General features: G+C 48.8%; 1 protein-coding gene across 4 annotated transcripts in view; it reads left to right on the forward strand.

The window, feature by feature from the left end:
- EGFLAM (EGF like, fibronectin type III and laminin G domains) overlaps window positions 1-19,947 on the forward strand; it is a 129,731-nt gene extending 109,784 nt beyond the window's left edge. For all 4 annotated transcript variants that reach the window (XM_065550028.1, XM_005282161.4, XM_065550027.1 and 1 more), the window contains 5 exons: window positions 3,685-3,763; window positions 5,436-5,579; window positions 7,383-7,466; window positions 18,398-18,501; window positions 18,875-19,947. In XM_065550028.1, coding sequence (XP_065406100.1) covers window positions 3,685-3,763; window positions 5,436-5,579; window positions 7,383-7,466; window positions 18,398-18,501; window positions 18,875-19,029 — 566 coding nt within the window. In that variant the 3' untranslated portion in view covers window positions 19,030-19,947. The remainder of the gene's footprint in view (window positions 1-3,684; window positions 3,764-5,435; window positions 5,580-7,382; window positions 7,467-18,397; window positions 18,502-18,874) is intronic.
- The last annotated feature ends 563 nt before the right edge of the window (window positions 19,948-20,510 follow it).

Consider the following 20,510-nt stretch of genomic DNA (forward strand, 5'->3'; position numbering starts at 1 on the left):
ATCCCTGTACTGACAGGCTTCCCTGACAAGCTGTGGCAGAAGAGGCCACAGCATTCAAACAGAAGATTGAAATCTAGGGCATAGAGGGATTAAGGCCCTAAGAGATTAAGGCAAAGATTTATGCTCCTGCTTAACTTTAAATGGATTAGGACCTAAGGGACTTGATCAAGATCACATAGGAAGTCTGTGGCAGAGTTGGGAATTTAATCCAGGTTTCCTGTCTCCCAGTCTAGTGACTTAACCACAAACCTCCGCCTGACTAGTGCTCATTTTCATGTTGATGTGCTATAGACATGGGGGGTTGTTATCACAGAGTAGCTTTTTCAACCATTTAAAAGTTGTTTCAATTAATAAAATTTTAAATTTTAAAAATATTGTAATTGTTTCCATCAGGGAAATGAAAGAATTGAGGTTTTTACTGCTCATTCTGCCAAACTCTTCCCGCACTTGTCCTCTGAATGGAACATACACTTATAGCAAAGCATTTGAAAAGTTCATTAAAATCTTCTAGAGAAGGAGGAATTAATACTAACTGCTAGCAGATGGATGAAATGAAATTAGCTATTTTATGAATCCATCAACTGTATTATTAAGGAAATGATCAATTGTGAGAGCACTGCAACAAATATGCAGGACAGGCACACAAAAACTGTGGCCACAGTGGAGACTTGCTCTACTGTTCTTCCCCACAAATGCTCTGTATGCTCAGTGCTCAAGCTCAGTCACTCTTCTACTGGCTTCAGTCTGAGTATATTGTCCAGAATATTGCAAAAGAAGCTTTTTTCCCCAAACAAGGGGAAATGACTAGTCCAAACCAACAGCTATGTATATTGTTCACCTTCCCTTATTTATGGATCACTAGATATTGCCATAATCACAGCCTAGAAAGAAATAGGCTGTTACATAAAATCTCAGGATAGAAATCTAGCTAGTGAAAACTGAGCAGAAAAGCATGTCTCGCTCTTATGAGAGCAGATGTGAATTAGCAAACAATGTCAGTCATTTTTGTTCTTAGGCAGGTGTGGGCAGGCTTGATCTGGCTTCCAAGCCTACAGTGAAACTTCCTGAGAGGCCCTTAAAGCCTCTTGCCACTTGAAAGGATAGAGGGTGGGAGAGCTAGGGCTGGTCTACCCTGGGGGGGGGGGAAATCGATCCAAGATCCGCAACTTCAGCTACGTGAATAGCGTAGCTGAAGTCTAAGTATCTTGGATCGAATTACCTGGGGTCCACACGGCACGGGATCGACAGCCGCCGCTGCCCCGTCGACTACGCTACCGCCGCTCACTCTGGTGGAGTTCCGGAGTCGACGGTGAGCGCGTTCGGGTATCGATATATCGCGTCTTAATATATCGATCCCGGGTAAATCGATTGCTACCCGCCGATGCGGCGGGTAGTGAAGACGTACCCCTAGTCTTGGAACCATTGAAACCATGAGCCAGCTTCTCTGTTGCCTGCAATGAGGCTAGGCTAATTTACACCAGCTGAGTTTCTGGTTGGAGCACCCAGGGCTGGAGCACCCATGGAAAAAAAATAGTGGGTGCTCAGCACCCACTGGCAGCCCTGTGCATCAGTGACTCCCTCTCACCCCCCAGTGCCTCCCGCCCACCGGCAGCCCTGCCAATCAGTTCCTCCTCCACCCTCCCAGCACTTCCCACCCATCGCAGTCAGCTGTTCAGCGACTTGGGGAAGGGGTGGAGTGGGGGGGCAGGGCCTGGGGCAGAGCAGAGAGTCGAGCACCCCGCGGGAACTGAGGAAGTTGGGCCTATGCAAGGAAGGACACTGCTCAGGAGCAACTGCCATGGCCCCAAAATGGGCAAAGTCAGACTGGAGGGTGGCCAGAAGTACAGGAAGAAAGGGCCCTAGAGGAAGAGGTGGAAGAGGTTGGAAGGGGAAAAGTGGGAGCTCTGAACCTACCCCTCCTGCTGCTGTCCCCCCCAGGAGACTAGAGCTATGATGAGATAACTGGCTCTGTAGATGAGGGGAAAGCAGTGGATGTGTTATTCCTTGACTTTAGCAAAGCTTTTGATACGGTCTCCCACAGTATTCTTGCCGCCAAGTTAAAGAAGTATGGGCTGGATGAATGGACTGTAAGGTGGATAGAAAGCTGGCTAGATCGTCGGGCTCAACGGGTAGTGATCAATGGCTCCATGTCTAGTTGGCAGCCGGTTTCGAGCGGAGTGCCCCAGGGGTCGGTCCTGGGACCAGTTTTGTTTAATGTCTTTATTAAGATCTGGAGGATGGTGTGGACTGCACTCTCAGCAAGTTTGCAGATGACACTAAACTGGGAGGCGTGGTAGATACACTAGAGGGTAGGGATCGGATACAGAGGTACCTAGACAAATTAGAGGATTGGGCCAAAAAAAAACTGATGAGGTTCAACAAGGACAAGTGCAGAGTCCTGGACTTAGGACGGAAGAATCCCATGCACTGCTACAGACTAGGGACCAAATGGCTAGGTAGCAGTTCTGCAGAAAAGGACCTAGGGGTCACAGTGGATGAGAAGCTGGATATGAGTGAACAGTGTGCTCTTGTTGCCAAGAAAGCTAACGGCATTTTGGGCTGTATAAGTAGGGGCATTGCCAACAGATCAAGGAATGTGATCGTTCCCCTTTATTCGACATTGGTGAAGTCTCATCTGGAGTACCGTGTCCAGTTTTGGGCCCCACACTACAAGAAGGATGTGGAAAAATTGGAAAGAGTCCAGCGGAGGGCAACAAAAATGATTAGGGGTCTGGAGCACATGACTTATGAGGAGAGGCTGAGGGAACTGGGATTGTTTAGTCTCCAGAAGAGAAGAATGAGGGGGGATTTGATAGTTGCTTTCAACTACCTGAGGGGGGGTTCCACAGAGGATGGAGCTTGGCTATTCTCAGTGGTAGCAGATGACAGAACAAGGAGCAATGGTCTCAAGTTGCAGTGGGGGAGGTCTAGGTTGGATATTAGGAAACACTATTTCACTAGGAGGGTGGTGAAGCACTGGAATGCGTTACCTAGGGAGGTGGTGGAATCTCCTTCCTTAGAGGTTTTTAAGGCCCGGCTTGACAAAGCCCTGGCTGGGATGATTTAGTTGGGAATTGGTCCTGCTTTGAGCAGGGGGTTGGACTAGATGACCTCCTGAGGTCCCTTCCAACCCTGATATTCTATGATTCTAGAGCCTGTTCAGGAACAGTATTGGGCCAGAGACCACTTACAACACACGCTCTGTTGAGAACACTAAATCAGGAACCCAATTTAGTTTCTTCAATAAAAGGCAAGAGTTGAAAGGGAGGGGTGGTTTAGCCACAAATTTCTGCTGAATGGGTATCTGGGCTCAGAGAGGGGTAGGAGGAGGAGTCTGTTAACACTGGGTAAAAGAAACAAAAAATAGATGTTAGCACAGTTTTACTTCTTTCTGTCTCCATTTTTCAGCTAGGAACTACTTTCCACAGTGGGAGAATAAACTGAATATGAAAGGGGTGGCAGGAATGAGGGCGTGGACAAGATTTAGAGGCTTGTCTTGACTCTTTCCACACCCTTGGGTGCAAAACAGCTCTGCTATTTTGCTCTGCAGTGTATCTGGGCTGTCAGTTTGGCTTAGTGTCAGTGAGTAGTGGCTGTAAATGGAGTAAAGAAAGTGAAGCAGTCAGTTCACTGTATTTTCCTGCCAACTAGCTGACAGTCTTTGATTTTCCTTCATTTTTCCAGCCGTTACAGAAGCCATTGAAATCCCACAGTTCATTGGCCGTAGTTACCTCACATATGATAACCCGGATATCCTCAAAAGGTAATTCACCAACCCTGACCCTAAATAATTCTGCTTTTCTTTTACCATTAAACTATAAAAGAGGTTGTGTAAGTAGGTCCTATTGTACCATCAGTTTAGTCGTGCTAAGCCACATGGAATATGTTTCTTAATTTAAAAAAAACAAACTTTTTATCATACCTCTATCCCCCCATCACTAGCATCTGAGCACCACTCAGTCTTTAATGTGTTTATCCTCTGAACACCTCCATGAGGTAGCATAGTGCTGTTGTCCCTGTTTTACAGATGAAGACCTGAGAGACAGAGCATTAGGTTCACAAAGTGCCTAACTGCCCCTTTAGGCACCTAAATCCCAGAATCAGGTCCAACTGGGATTCACAAAATCCCCACTAAGCTGTCCCTGAACCATGTAGTGCCTAAACTTGCTCAGTGTCTAAGTTTTTGCGGTAAAAGTTCCATAGGTACCTATATTTCTACTTCTGAATATGCACCCTGCCACGTGTGCAAGCCCCAGAGCAGTACACTAAGTGGGAGAAGATAGCTAATACTCTGCCTAACTCGCTTGCAGGGCATGTCTGGGTAAGCATGCTCAGAGCTTGCCTACTGGATCAGGTCTGTATAGGCCAAACAAATTTGGAATCTCTATGATATCACCAAGGAAAGTCACCATATGATCTATTGCTGTTACCCTTCCCTCCCTCCCCGCCTCTGTGTTTGTAATCATTCCTCATCAAGTCACTCCTGAACATGGGGCCGGAACCTGTCAATACGTGGTACTGGTATCCAGGAGGAGCATCCACTCGTGCTCCAGGCCATGGTGGTCACTGACAGCTTCAATCACTCTCACCTAGGCCAGTCCTGGGAGATGGGGTTGAAGCTGTCAGCGACCAGCATGGCCTGAATGGGGGAGGGGGGTATCTCCTCCTGGAGCTCTGGCCAGGGGTGTGATTTCAGGGGGTCAAGGAGAATTTGGACCCCTGGAAACTCTTGATTTTTTTTGAAGGTTAAAATGTAAAGATCAGTCTATTTCAGGAGCATTTGTTGTGATTATTTCCTATGCCACTCAGTTGAGCTCCCCCACACACCTCCATATGCTCCCAATCACCTGGCAATGCCCCCCACATACATACCCCTCCAATCACCTATCAGTACCCCATCTTTAAGTGATGGGGCAGCATACCTACCCAGCAGGTCCCCATCCCCTCAACAGCACTCTGTTCGGTGTTGCAGTGAGTCCCTACCCCCAGTCCCATATCCCTGGAGCTGTGGAGGGGCCTGATCCCTTGACCCCATCTGACATCCCAGGCACAAAGGGGCAGGCAGGTGGAGATACTCTCCAAAGAGCAGCCTCTTCATGGCCCCTGCCTGCAGTGAGAGGGCCACGTGGCAGGGATTACGTGGGGGGTTTCCATGCCCCACCCCACAGCTCACCTGGGTCAGCGCTTCCAGACAAAGGCAGCCTGATGCATGTGGGGGCGGGGAGGGGTCAGCATGCACTGGGAAGGGGAAGTTTAACTATGATCAGAGTAAAATATGTATTATGGTATCAAATCATACCTTGCTGAAAGTTAGAGTACCCAACCTATAGGTCCCTAAACAGCCTTGTGTTGGGGGTACATTGGTAAAGTTCAAAAGGGAAAAAAACCCATCTAATAACTTTCCTGTGTGATTATTTTTTCTCCCAATCAAACAGAGTATCAGGATCACGATCAAACGTGTTCATGAGGTTTAAGACTACCCTGAAGGATGGTCTGCTGATGTGGAGGGGAGACAGTCCCATGCGCCCTAATAGTGATTTCATTTCTTTAGGTCTCCAAGAAGGAGCGTTAGTATTCAGGTAATCGCTAACTGGTTTCATTATTTACACAGGGGGCACAAATCACCTTGCTATACAGTAATGTTATTATCCTTCAACATGGAGCAAAGACCCCCTGAGATTATAACTTCATGGTCTTGTGCACTGATAGAGTCCAAGTTTATTTGGTCCCTCGGGTAGGTGCCTGGGTGTTTGAAATGCACCCTGCTAGTTGGGTTTACATTTTTCCCCTTTTGTCAAACACCAGATTGTTTTCAAATTCAAATATTCTTACTGCCAAAAAACAAAATCTAAAACCCAGGCACATCAGACAACACACATAACATTGTGTGCTCTCACGGGAATTTTTTTTTAATTTTAAGTGCTCAGATCGCTTTTGTGTGGCTTATCTCAGAGTGCTCTGGTGGGATATTGATTGGTGGAAGCCATGTCTTTCTGTGTTAGAATTTATTTTCTGATTAAGTAAAGCAAACAATGAACTAGAGCAGGTCATCTTTAAACATCATTATAGCTGTACATGCTGTTCACAAAATGGAAAAGCGTTTTAAAAAAATTAATTGATGCTAGTCTAATGCCAAGCTACATTATCAACGTTTTGGCTTTGGCAGAATCTGGCTGAAACTTAGATACAAATACTAAGTTTCCCATTCCAAAGCTTATCTTGTAATGATTGCTATAAAGGCATTTTCATGTGGTTTCCTGTGGTTAACCTTGCAAAAGTCTTAGCTGTGTCAGTGTATGCAAAACAGGGTTCACGGCTTTCATTAGGACAGCCAGTGCTTCCAAATAATTATATGTTCTTTGGAGCAAGGACTGAACCCAGCTCTCCCACATCCCAAATGAGTGTCCTAACCTCTGAATCAGTCTTTCTCTGGCCTGATTAATAGTTCACTATTTATACAGAGCAAAACCGCTTCAACAGGAGCTAATGAAAGCAACCCACCTCAGACTGTGCAATAGTCTGTTGTATGCTGTGCAGGTCCCAGGATATTAGAGACAAGGTGGGTGAGGCAATATCTTTTACTGGACCAGCTTCTGTTGGTGAGAAAGCTTGTCTCTCTCACCAACAGAAGTTGGTTCAATAAAAGAATCCTCACACACCTTGTCTCTCCAATAGCCTGCTGGCTAGCACACTCACGTGGGATGTGGAAGACCTGGGTCCGTGCCCAGAGCAGTCATGTGGTATTACTATACCAGCAGAAAAACTCCTCCTGTCAGCATATGCTGCGCCTACAGGGCTCTGTCATTGTAGCTGTATTGGCAGAGCCTGTATACTGTAGACAGAGACAGAGACACTGAAATGGAGGAGCTCCTGCTTCTTGGTCCTGTGCTCAGATCACTGGACCATGCCCCTTGGTAACATCATACGGCTCATGTTCCCCCTAATACAAATGATCCTTTTGTGAATTTCAGATAATTTGTTTTATTCGCTCCTATAACGTGGCCCTATTAAGCCAAAAGATTTGTAAGTTACTGGTCTCTTTAGCCTTCTGTTTCTATGAAAAACTGCCATACAGGAGCCCCCAATGTTATTACTGATCTCACTTGCTGGCCTTGCAGTGCTGTGGAAACAGCACCCTCTGGCCTTTGGAGAGTAAAGAAGTGTCATATTTCACCCTGCAGCCCCTTCCATCCAATAAAGGTGCAGCACTGATAGCCTTCAAAGGGAGTCCCAGTCCTTCCCCAAGGATGCGGTCTGCAAGGTGGAGCTTAGGTGGTCAAATCAAAGCTGGGGCCAAGGGGTGAGGCTCCCTGGACAGTGTGTTAGGGGCTCAGGGTCCCATAAGGGAGGTAAACAACGTCTATTTGTTTTTAACATTTTAGCTACAATCTGGGCAGTGGCATTGCTTCCATAATGGTGAATGGCTCTTTCAATGATGGCAGGTGGCACAGAGTAAAGGCAGTTCGGTAAGTCCAGCTTCATGTTATCAACAAAGTCTCACTTATCTAGGAACCATTTTGGAGATTGCACCAGAGAAGTGCCCTGATAAGAAACCTAAAACAGAAGAAAACTGTAAGGGTCAGATCCTGAGGTGGTGCAAAGCTTTGCAGCTCCATTGACACTTAGACAAGTTAGATGTCTTCAAGTCGGAAGGCCTGGTGAAATATATGCTAGAATACTTAAGGAACTGGCTGAAGAGGTCTCTGAGCCATTAGCAATTATCTTGAAGAACTCATGGAGGATGGGAAAGATTCCAGAGGCCTGGAAAAGGCATGGGCGGCAGGTATAATAGGCCAGGGGAAGCAGAGCCTCTCCTGGTGCTTGCTGCTGCCACCGGACCCCCAGTTGCGGGTTTGGCAGGAGAGGTTTTTGCTTTATTATGCCCCATGCAGGTTCCGGGACAGCTGAGGAGGTGGTATGTGCTATTCAGCTTCCCGAGTTCATCAATAATTTTCCTGGGCTCCAGATGCTGCCTCCTCAGCTGCAAAAGCTCAGGTTCTTCTTCAGGAAGAGACACTGTCATGCTGCGGCTTTTCCTGGGCAGTCTGGGAAGGGGCGGAGAAGGGAGGGGTGGTGCGGTGTGGCTGCGGCTGGCCCGGGGTTCGTCCAGGCAAGTGGTGGGGGGGATTCGGGGTTCCTCCAGAGAGATGGGGGGCTTGGGGCTCCTCCAGGCAGGTGCGGGGTGGGACAAGGCTTCAGCCAGCCCAGGGGCTCCTCCGGCTGAGGGAGGGGGCGCTCAGGCCTCCGGCCAGCATGGGGCTCCTCCAGCTGATGGGGGGTGCATGGGACCCCTCTGGGTGTGTGTGGGGGCTCATTGCTCTGGCCGTAGGGGGGTGGGGGTCTCGGGGCTCTGGCTGCAAGGGGGTGGGGGGGACTCAGGGCCATGGTGGGGGGGCACAGGTGGAAGGGGCAGAGCCAGGTGCTAGCCTCCCCAAAGGGGGGTTCCACTTGCCACCCATGGGAAAAGGATAAATACAATGCCTGTCTATAAAAAAGGAAAACAGACAATCCAGGGAATAATAGGCCTGTCTGCTTAACTTCCGTACCTGGAAAGATAATGGAGTAAATGATCATTCAACTTATAAGCATCTAGAAGAAAATGAGGTGATAAACAACTGTCAATATGGATCTGTCAAGAACAAATCATGTCAAATCAACCTAATAACCTTCTTTGATGGTGTAACAAGCCTTGTGGATAGGGGGAAGCAGTAGATGTGATATACCTTGACTTTAGTAAGGCTTTTGATACTGTGTTACATGACCTGCTTATAAATAAACTTGAGAAATGTAGCTTAGATGAACCTACTATGAGGTGAGTGCACACAACTGGCTGGAAAACCATTCCCAGAGAGTAGTTATCAGTGGTTCACAATCAAGCTGAAAGGGCATATTGAGTGATCAAGGATCTGTCCTGGGTCTGGTTCTATTCAGTATGCGTATAAATGGTTTAGATAATGGCATAGAGAGTACACTTATAAAGTCTGTGGATGGTACCAAGCTGGGGGAAGTTGTTGGCTCTTTGGAGGACAGGATTAGAATTCAAAATGATCATGACAAGCTGGAGAAATGGTCTGAAATCAATAAAATGAAATTCAGTAAGGACACATGCAAAGTACTACACTTGGGAAGGAATAATCAATTACACAAGTACAAAATGGGAAATGACTGCAGAGGAAGGAATACTGGAGAAAAAGATTTGAGGGTAATAGTGGATCACAAACTAAATATAAGTCGACAATGTAATTGTGTTGCAAATAAAAGTGAAAATTATTCTGGGATGTATTAGCAGGAGTGTTGTAAACAAGACATGGGAAGTAACTCTTCCACTCTACTCAGCATTGGTAAGTTCTCAGCTGGAGTCTTGTGTCCAGTTCTGGGCGCCACATTTCAGGAAAGATGTGGACAAATTGGAGCAAGTCCAGAGGAGTGCAACAAAAATTATTAAAGGGCTAGAAAAGGTGACCTATGAGGAAAGATTGGGAAAAAATGGGTTTGTTTAGTCTGGAGAAGAGACGACTGAGGGGGCACATGATAAGTCCGTGGGTACTTTAAAGGTCATTATAAAGAAGAAGGTGATAAATTGTTCTTCTTAACCACTGAGGACAGGACAAGAAGTAATGGGCTTAAATTGCAGCAAAGGCGATTTAGGTTAGACATTAGTAAAAGCTTCCTAAATGTAAGCGTAGTTAAGCAATGGAACAAATTACCTACGGAAACGGTGGAATTGCCATCATTGAGGCGTTTAGGAAAACCTAAAAACAAACAGGTTACATAAACACCTGTCAGGGATGGTCTAGATCAGGGGTCGGCAACCTATGGCACGCGTGCCAAACACGGCACGCGAGCCGATTTTGAGTGGCACGCTGCCTACCCGGTGAGAGGAGGAGGAGGAGGGATGGAGGAGCCGGAAAGTGCCACGCTAGGAGACGAAGCAGGGGAGGAGGGACGCTTCACTGCCGCAGGACCAAGCTTCTGCCTCCTGCCTCCACAGGGGAGAGCGGTGGGAGGGGTCCCAGCCCCCTGCCCCACTCAGCTCCCCCACCCACCGCTCTCCCTTGCGGGGGCAGGAGAAAGAAGCTTGGCTGCCTGTGGCAGCCAAGCTTCCCCCTCCCCCGTTTCTTCCCACAGCTTGGTGCGTTCCGGCCCCCTCCTCCTCCCCCTCCCTCTCCCTGCCGGCGATGGCCCTTGTGAGGGGGAGGGGGAGCGGAGCAGAGCCAAGCGCAGCGTGTTTGCTGCTCTGTAGAGCAGGTAGAGAGAGGTAGGGAGGGGCCTTGGGGAAGGGGGTGGAACAGGGCATATCCCTCCCAGCCCCCTGCCATAAGCCGCTCAGGGCAGGGGGCTGGGAGCACCCCCATGAGCCGAGCACCCCAGCTTTCTGCCCTGCACCCCCCCACCTCAACACACACCCATCCCTCTGCCCTGCACCCCCACAGCCCCCTAGCCCTCTGCCCTGACCTCGAGTCGCCCCCAACACCCAGCCTTCTGCCCTGCACCCCCACACCCACCAGCCTTTTTCCCTGATCCCTGAATCCCCCCACACCTCTAGCCTTCTGCCCTGAACTCCCCAAATCCCCACTGCCCTCTGCCCTGACCTCTGACCCCCCCCCCCACACACACACCCAGCCTTCTGCCCTGCACCCTCTGCCCTGACCCCTGAACAGCCCCCCCCAGGTCTGGGGTCCCTGCTGCCGGCCCCTTGCTAGCCGGCGTCCCGGCCACAGGCCCTGCTCAGCCCGCTGCAGGCCTAGGTGAACAGAACCCTAGGCTGGAAGTGGGCTGAGCAGGCTGGCAGTGTAAGATCAGCATTTTAATTTAATTTTAAATGAAGCTTCTTAAACATTTTGAAAACCTTGTTTATTTTACATACAACAATAGTTTAGTTATATAATATAGACATAGAGAGAGACACCTTCTAAAAAACGTTAACATGTATTACCGGCACGCGAAACCTTAAATTAATGAATAAATGAAGACTCGGCACACCACTTGTGAAAGGTTGCCTACCCCTGGTCTAGATAATATTTAGTCTTGCCTCAGTGCAGGCGACTGGACTAGATGATCCGTTGGATCCCTTCCAGTTCAACATTTCTATAATTCTATGGCACAGAGCTCTGGCCCTAAACACTTAGCAACTTTGAACTCGTGGCAGAACAATTACAAACAAACATGGTCATACTCGAGATGATCTAGGCAAAGAGCAGCCTCGAAGTCAGGCATAGCTCAAACCAGTCTGCCATAGTAGTGCAGGCTTCATTATAGAGGAGTGTACTTAAATCCATACCACTCAATCGAAAGCTGTTTCATTTGATTCCGTGTGTGTCTTATCTCAGATTGCCGTTTGAGTTGAGCGAGATATTTTGAACTTTCCAGATAAATAAAATTCTAATTGTGGGTTAGTACCTGTGTTGTAGCATTACATCTATATCACTATTTTTCCAAAGTATTTAGAGCAGCAGAAACAGTATGGCTTAGGCATTTTGGGAGGTACACTTAATGGTAGTTAAGTGCCCCCATCAGCAAGAGAACAAACCCTTTTCTTTGGCAGCTTGGTTAGCTATCTTGAAACCAGAGGCTGAAAATAGCACATTTAATATGCTACTGATTTCAGTGAAAGCAGGAGTAGGGTTGCCAGGTGTCCGGGACACCTGGTCAAAAACGGACCCTGGAAGCTCCGGTCAGCACTGCTGCTTAAAGTCCAGTCAGCGGCACAGCGGGGCTGAGGTAGGCTCCCTGCCTGCCCTGGCTCCGTGCTCCTCCTGGAAGAGGCCGGCATCTCTCTGTGGCCTCTAGGTGCAGGGGTGGCCAGAGAGGCTCAGCACACTGCCCCTGCCCTGAGAGCCGGCTCCGCAGCTCCCATTGGCCGGGAACAGCAGCCAAAGGAAGCTGCAGGGGCAGCGTCGGTGAGCGCAGGCAGCGTGCAGAGCCCCCTGGCACCTCCACCTAGGAGCTGAGCATGCTGGCCGCTTCCACGAGCCGCCTGAGATAAGCGCCACCTGGCCCGAGCCCGAACCCCCTCCTGTACCTCAACCCCCTGCCCCAGGTTGGAACCCCTTCCCGCACCCTAACTCCCTCCCAGAGCCCAAAGCCCTCACCCAGCCCTGAGCCCCCTCCCACACCCAAACTCCCTCCTGGAGCCCGTACCCCAATCCCCTGTCCTAGCCCTGAGTCTTCTCCCCGAGCCCAAACCCCATGCCCCCTCCCATAACCCCCAGCCCCTTCCTGCACCACAAACCCCTCATCCCCAGCCCCACTCCAGAGCCCGCATCCCCAGCTGGAGCCCTCACCCCCTCCCACACTCCAACCCCCTGCCCCAACCTGGTGAGTGAGGGTGGGGGAGAACGAGCAACAGAGGGAAGGGGGATGGAGTGTACGGGGCGTGGCAGGAGTAGGGCCTCGTGGCAGGGGGCGGGGCAAAGGTGTTCGATTTTGTGCGATTAGAGAGTTGGTATCCTTAAGCAGCAGCAGCCCATGAAATGGCATTTACAGCAACATAATTATTATTATTAAACATTTATACTACGGAAGTGCCCAACAGCCCAGCTAGGAAGAAGATTCCTTCGAGTTCACTGCTGTACAAACCCCTAGTACTAGGCAGTCTCCAAAGGTCTTACAATCACGATGGAAAGGTGCTTTTTCTGTATTTATGTTTTAACTTTAACCTTTTTTTTCATGTATTTTCTCCCCCCCCCCCCCTTTTTAACAACAAAAATTCTGTTAATTTCCTTCTTTTGTGTTTTAAACAATTGGAATGTTTAAAAACCCATCTTAAAACTTTGCCCCTGTCCATTTTCTGAAGAATGTTACCCTCTGCCCTCTTACATTTAGTCATTGTATAATGTCAAGTGATAAGGTTTTGTAGCTCCCCAGCCCCCTCAGCAAGGGGGCTGTACCCTAAGAGAAGAGACACCTGCACTGTTGACTTCCCAGCAGCAGAAGGGAAGGGGACGGGGAGACAACGTGCCTCCCACCCCACAGTCACCCTGGCAACCTTTCTCACTCAACCAATGGGAGGAAGAAAGACAGCAGCAATCTCCAGTAGATAATCAAAGGGCAGAAAACAACCAGACAGACTGCAAGCAGTTTCTGACCCAGGGCCGAGCCCCCGATGCCTGGGAAAGCAGGATGGAGGCTATGAATAGCCTGGCTTTCCCACGTGCCACAGACCAGCTGCTGGGGAGCGGAGGGGAGAGAAGAGCTCCCTGCAGCCTGCAAAAAAAGCCTCAGCAAAAGACAATCCACTCCCTCCTGCCCCCAGCCTGTCAACAACAGGAGGAGACAGCTCAATCTCTCCTGCCACCACCTGCAGCCTACTTGCACTGCAGCCAGCCCACACCAGATCCGGAGACTGGACCTGCTTACATCTGAACCCATGGGTTCCAACCTTTAAAAACGGTCAGCACCATTCTAGAAGGGAATAGGCAGTAAGTCCCTCTCCAGCAATCCCCAGGGAGGACCTACTTGCTTGCATCAGGTCCTGACTGCTCAGCCAGAAAAGGAGCCTGAATGAGTGCCCTGTATTATAGTTAGATACGTAGTTAGGGTTCAGTCTTTCCCCATTAAGGCATGTTGCATCTGCACAATGACTTTCATCTACATGGATCAAGACTCTGCATTGCCAACTCCCAGTATAATAAAGTGTGTTTCTACCAGCACCTCCTTACCAGCCTATAGCGTGTGTCCATGTGCCCCATCTGAGCCATGGGGGACAGGTGGAACAGGTTTGTGTGTATCTGACACTTCATGCCTGTGCAGCTCTCCCCGACACAGGGGGAAGCCTGGGGGGCAGGGGCCAGGGGCTGCTCAGGGCCCCGCACCGGGCCAGGTAGAGGGTCTGCCATTGCTCCCCACAGCTGCCCACCTGTCTCTTATCATGGCCAGGCTGCAGCTCTGAGGCCCTCCTTCCCCCAGCCAGAGCTGGGTTGGGAAGAGCTGCACAGGCAACTGTGGGGAGCCTAGGGTTGGCAACCCTCCCGGTTTTGCCGGGAGTCTCCTGGAATCAGGCCCTATCTCCCAGAGGCTACTGCAGCCAAACCAGGAGATTTTGGGTGTTAACAGTCTTGCAGCACAGTGTGGCTAAGGCAGGCTTCCCACCTGCACTCATTCCGCACCGCTCCCAGAAGCGGCCAGCACTGTACCTGTGGGCCCAAGGGGAGGCCGGGGGTCTTCAGACGCTGCCCCCACCCTGAGCGCTGACTCCTCAGCTCCCATTGGGTGAGAGCTGCAACCAATGGGAGTTGTGGAGGCAGTGCCTGCAGGCAGGGGCAGCATGCGGAGCTTCCTAGCCTCCACCCCCTGCCTAGGAGCCACTGCCAGAGGGATGTGCTAGTCTCTTTCGGGACCCATCCTAGGTAAGCGCCATCCCCCTCACCCCAACCCCCAGCCCAGAGCCTGCACCCAAATTCCCTCCCAGAGCCCACACCCCACACTCCCTCCTGCACCCCAACCCCCTGCCCCAGGCTTAGCCCAAATCCCGCTCCTGCACCCAAACTCCTTCCTAGAGCCTACGCCACCTCCAGAATCCCCTCTTGCACCCCACCTCCTTGCCCCAGCCCAGTGAAGGTGAGGGAGAACGAGCGAGGGAGGCAGGAGGACTGGAGTGAGCAGGGGGCGGGGGGGTCTCAGATAAGGAGTGGGGTAAGGGTGTTTGGGTTTGGGCCATTAGTCAATTGGCAACTCTAGGGGAGCTTGGGTCCCTCCACCTGTCCTGGGTGCGGGGACCTGGGAAACGGGCAGGGGGCTGCCTTTGTTTCCACCTCAGGCAGGGGCCCCCCGCCTCCCCCACTTTTGGGAGGGCTCCAGCACCCTTGCCCTGGACTGAGGCTAGTGGGGACCGTCCTGCAGGCAGGGATTCCGGGTGGCTAGAATTGGTGCTCGTGCCGCCCGCCCACCCGGGACTAGGGGCTGTGCTGCCCGCCCACGCAGCTCTCCAGAGTGGGGGGTGGGAGGTGCTCAGCTACCTACCCGCCCCCCTGGGTGCTCCAGAGCTGGGGGGAGGGGAAGGAGAGGATGCTCTGGTCTCCGGCAGGGGGCAGGCCGTGCAGGGGCTACCCAAGCCTGCCGGTCATCCTGTCATGCCTGTAGTCAATCCTGTAATAAACTAACTAAAGCTTTATTAACTAGGAAAAAGAGTTATTTACAGGTTAAAGCATGCAAGTGTATATACACGGATGAATTTCAGTCTGGGATTCAAAAGGTGCCAGAGCTGTAACAATCTATCAGCACTGAATGGGCTTACCCCAGGTCAACTCTGGGGATCTCTGCTGTTTTGTTTCTTAACTCCAGGCCTTGTGAGAGTCCAAACAGAAAAGGGATGACAAATCTTTATGTCAACTATTTTTATTTCCCTCTTTCAGCACTTCAAACCCATAGGACAACTGCCCCAGCCACTCATGGAGACAGCCTTAACAAAGCTTTTGTGCCATGATGGTCCACTTAATTTTTGATACTCCTCCTGCATGGGGGGGGAAGGGGGAAGGGGACGTGGCACTCTTCCCATCTGAGTTCACAAAGTTCAGCGCAGGCATTGTTACAATTATAAAACAAACATATTTTACCTGTAACATGGAATACAGATAAGTGAGATTAATTTACAAGCATTTCATAGGGTCTAAACACAATACATTTTTATAATACTCCTGGGGGAATTCTGGGTCAAATAATTAAAAAGTCTGCACACAATATTTTAAAATTCTGTATATTTTATTTGTAAAAATAACACCATATAATCAGGCCAGTTTTAATTATTTTGGTAATTTATTTCAAAATACTTATCAGCAACTATATCTGTAACAATAGAGCTACAAAAAAATTCCCCAAGGAGTAGAGAATTAAGGAAACCTTTACAACAACCCAGTTCCTTTTCCCTTCCCCCTTACACACCCTCTCCCCGTAGCACCCAGCCATGTGGCACCCCCCCACACACACAGCCGTGACACACACACACGCTGCCACCCCCCTCCGAATCCAGCTGGAGGACACTCTCCCAGCCCAGACACCCACCTGCACCCTCTGCCCCTACACCCTCCCAGAGCCCAGCTGAAGGCACCCCCGGCCAAGTAATCCACACCCTCTACACCCCCCCTCCCCGCCTGCTGAGCCCTGCTGCAGGGCTCCCCCAGTCCCGCCATGTACCCCCACTGCCCTGAGTCAGAGGGAAAAACAGGCTGATGCTGGGTCCTGGGCTTGTACAGAGTTTCCTGCACACAGCCTTCTTCCTTCAGGGCATGCTGGGAATCCTCCAGCTCTCTCCTCCCGCCCCCCCTTTCCCCCCCTCCGCCCAGCAGTGTTGTCTATTTGCCAGGTTCAGTGCCCCATAATGACGGCCAGCAGCTCGGCAACCCATTTCTGTGGGCGGAACAGGAAATTCTGCACATAATGTTAATTTCTGCACACATTCTGCATTGTGCAAATGGCGCAGAATTCCCCAAAGAGAATTATAAGACAAATATCTGTTTTGAACAAAACTAACATAAAGGTGAGCTGCTTGTCAGTTCTGAGTTAATGCCTATGGCCTTGGCCAGAGCTGGCACTTGGTTTATACATCACAGATATCGCTAATCAGCGTAATCATTTAATGCTTTTACTGACTGTATGTTTCTCTGTAATCAGATCCTTACATAATATTTATAGTTACTGTTTTCAATTTGTTTGCTTGCTTGAGTTTAAATTATTTGTGAATTCAAGTGTGGTAGCCACTGCCTTAATGTGGTTAGCCCCTTGTCTCACTGGAGGCCCCACCAAGTAGCTTTATTCGTTAGCACACCAGGAGGAGGCGGGGAACACCTACCAGCAGCACTGAAATGAGCTCAGGTGACTAGGGTTACCATATTTTAAGTGTCCAAAAAGAGGACACTCCATGGGGCCCCGGCCCTGCCCCAACTCCGCCCCCAGCCCCGCCCCTTCCCTGCCCTTCCCCCTCTCCTGCTTCCCACGAACATTTGATTCGCAGGAAGCCTGAAGCAGGCAGGCAGCAGGTAAGATGGGGATGGGGCGGGGGGGCACGAGGAGGCGCGGCCCAGTCCGGCCCCCCCCGGCCAAGTGGCTCCCTCCAGCAGCCGGCCAGCTCAGGCCAAGAGGCTCTGGCCCCGGCGTCTCCCGCCCGGCTCGGCTCGGGCTCTGGAGCGCTGTCCCCGGCCCGGCCCCCGGCCAAGCGCTCCTGGCCGAGCACTGCCGGCCCCGGGCCCTGGCCGAGCACCGCCGGCCCCTCCCTCCCTATTTTCCCGGACACGTCCGGCTTTTTGGGCCTCAAATTCCCGTCTGGGAGGAAATCCCAAAAAGCCGGACGTGTCCGGGAAAATCCGGACGTATGGTAACCCTACAGGGGTGACAGAAACTTGGACACCATCCAAAGACTGTGAGGTATCCCACTCCTATGTGCACATCATATAGGTACTAAGCTGGTGCTGAAAGGAGGTTACAGTTATGTAGACCATAACCCTCAGCAACAGAGATATGTGGCCTATCTGTGAATGGGGCGAAAATGCAATACATGCACATTGACACAATTAACAAAAACAGGATGCAAACAGATTCACAAGGCTCAAGCTGTAGAGGGAGTAGATACATTCAATTATCTGGCCTTGTACATATGCAACCAAAACAACTGTTCCAAAGTAATTGGAAGACTAGGAATGGCTCGCTCCGCCATGGCCTCGCAGCTCAAAATGTACAAAGGTTCGATTGATGAAAAGTTTTTTTCATAGTGACGTACAGATGTAACTCATGGGAAATTAATACTGCTGACAAGAAGAAATTAAAGCTTCTGAAAGATGGTGGAGCTTCTTGCATACCTGCTGGACAGAAAAGATGACGAATGCTGATATTATCAATATTATTGGAAAGGAGCAGACCCTGCTGTTGAAAATCAATTGGTGCAAACTTCTGTACTTTGGTGACATCAGGCTAGAGCTGGAGATAACCTTGAGAAAGATATCATAGTAGGGGATGATCAGCAATGAGATGGGTAGAGTGTGTGCAGCAGCTCACAGGGAGCTCAGCTGCTGAGTGTGCAAGGCTAGCAGTGGCTCAAGGCGGCTTCCGAAAATTCTGCTGTGATGTCACCCATATTCCTTGTAACCCTCAGCATATGTGTTTTCAATTTTCTTCTTTCACCCCCCCCCCCAACAACCCATAGAAACTCATTCCTTCTCTTCTGCCTCCTCTTAATACTTTACTCACCCAAATGACACTGTGGTGTTTCAATTGAATAGAACCTCATGGAGCCTTCCCCAAATCAAGTTCAGGCCTTCCCAATAAAAGCACCGTGCTCAGTGAGGATGGGTCTGAGCTGTCCATGTTTGTGGAGGAGGAGCTGCTGCTGCTTGATTGTGTACAGTATGCAATGGAGGAATCAGTTGCTAGAGTAAACCCAAATTCTGGATTTCATTTTCCATTTCAGGGATGGGCAGTCTGGAAAGGTAACGGTGGATGATTATGGTGCTAGAACTGGTAAATCACCTGGCATGATGAGACAATTAAACATCAATGGAGATCTGTATGTAGGTAAGTGACCACCATTGTAGACTATACTGGCCCTCTGAAAACCCTGCATGCTAGTGGTTAAAGTAACTAGATGCTGAGCTCTAATCTCCTTTTAACAGTTGACTCACTATGAGCTGTGGTGGAAGGGATTAGCTTCCCAGTTTACTCTATCAGGCTCATCACAATTGTATTTTTGAGTTCCTAAGAAATTATATTTAAAAAGAAGGAAGAACCTCATTGAAAACCAGCTTCTGTGTCAGAGCTGATGCTTCCTTTTATGTTAGAATAGGAATCTAGTACTGTAGTGTGGTTTACATTTTTTAAAGTGGAAATAAGGAAGCACATATTCTTCTACAAGTTTCTCATTCACTTGCTCACACTCTGTCTCTCCTAGGTGGCATGAAGGAAATAGCACTGCACACAAACCGACAGTACATGAGGGGTCTGGTGGGGTGTATCTCGCACTTCACCCTGTCAACAGATTACCACATTTCACTGGTTGAAGATGCCACAGACGGGAAGAATATTAACACCTGTGGGACAAAGTGACAAGAGAAGACTCTCCACATGGAAGGACCATTGTGCGGATGTGTATGTGGCTGAGATCAAAATTACCGGTACTGCACTCTAAGGCCAATGCTTTGAGTTGGTCATGGAGGAAAGAACCAAATTGAAGGGAAATCATACAAAGGGAGACCATTTCCCACTCTCCTCCTTTTGATGCTCTGTGACTAAACCAAACTGAGTATTTTGTGTAGGAAAGGTCACATTTAACCATTAAATGTTTAGTGAACACTGAAGATCATACATCAATGCAAATTACCAAGAACGGTGTGACGTAATGAGTGTTGTGATTCCATAGAGATTTTTTACATATCCAACAGAACAGTATTGAAACATATTCTTTCCAGCTTACAATGGCACAATGACTATCATCCAACTAACATCTTTCCAGGCTCTGTATCTATGCATTCAAATTTCTATCCCAGAATAAGCAGATCTTCTTACCATTCACTGCAGTGTTCAAGGTTATGTTCCACCCTATGTAAATAACAAAAACCTACATCTGGTTTCAAAACAATGTTGTTTGCTGAAGAGGATAAATTCTTAATATTAAAGTCTACTTTTTTATTGCCAGCAGCAAAATCAACAATCGAATTTTGTAGAAGTAATTTTGTACTTGTATATTTTTATAGCTGCAGCAAAAGAACTGATCAATTAGTATAACTTTTAAAATTTAGGTGTAATACACTTAGCTCTTTGCACATTTTCCTAAAAATAACAAAACAAACTGTGTTTTTAATTTGTTATATAAGGAAGTTTAATGTCTGTATTATACAGTGTCAGTGAAGATATTTGTGAATTATAACCAGTTTTAAATCTGACTTCTTTTTTGTAAATTTTGACAGTTAAAATTGTACATTCATGAAGCTTTCATGGCTTAAACAGATTAAAAAGGTATAAAAATCTCTTGCTACTGTGATATTTCACCATCAGTATTTATATATCTCATCTCACACAAAGATCAGACTGTGTAAGCAAGAGGACCTAGCAGAGCGCAGCTAACTTAAATAGTTCATTTTCCTTGCATCAAATCAAAACTTATTCAACAGTATTTGTCAAACTGATGTTTATAGGATCAGCAGAACAGACAGAAAACGCTACAGGGAGAGGGAATTTCAGAGTTTGGAGATTTGCCATTTTCATTTTACTGTGTTCATAAAAAGTAGAATAGTGAGCAGTGAACAAACCAACAAAAATATGAAGCAACACATGTAATGGTGTGTCCCTTAAAAGCCACCATATCGTGGTAAGTCAAGAACCCCATTGCTGCTGCCAGAATCAGTCAGTTCTGCAGTCGCAATTATAGAATACTAGTCAGCTACTGGAGTTCTGCCAAGGAAATGGTGCTGGATCTATTGGACAGGAGAGGAAGGTGGATATTTCCAGAAGACAGTACATGGTATGGTGCACTGACCGGAGCACACTGACTCAGGTAGATTTCTGGCCTGGGTACCTGAACTTTTAAT

The sequence above is a fragment of the Chrysemys picta genome, chromosome 6 (assembly GCF_011386835.1).
Source record: "Chrysemys picta bellii isolate R12L10 chromosome 6, ASM1138683v2, whole genome shotgun sequence".
NCBI classification, from domain to species: domain Eukaryota; kingdom Metazoa; phylum Chordata; order Testudines; family Emydidae; genus Chrysemys; species Chrysemys picta.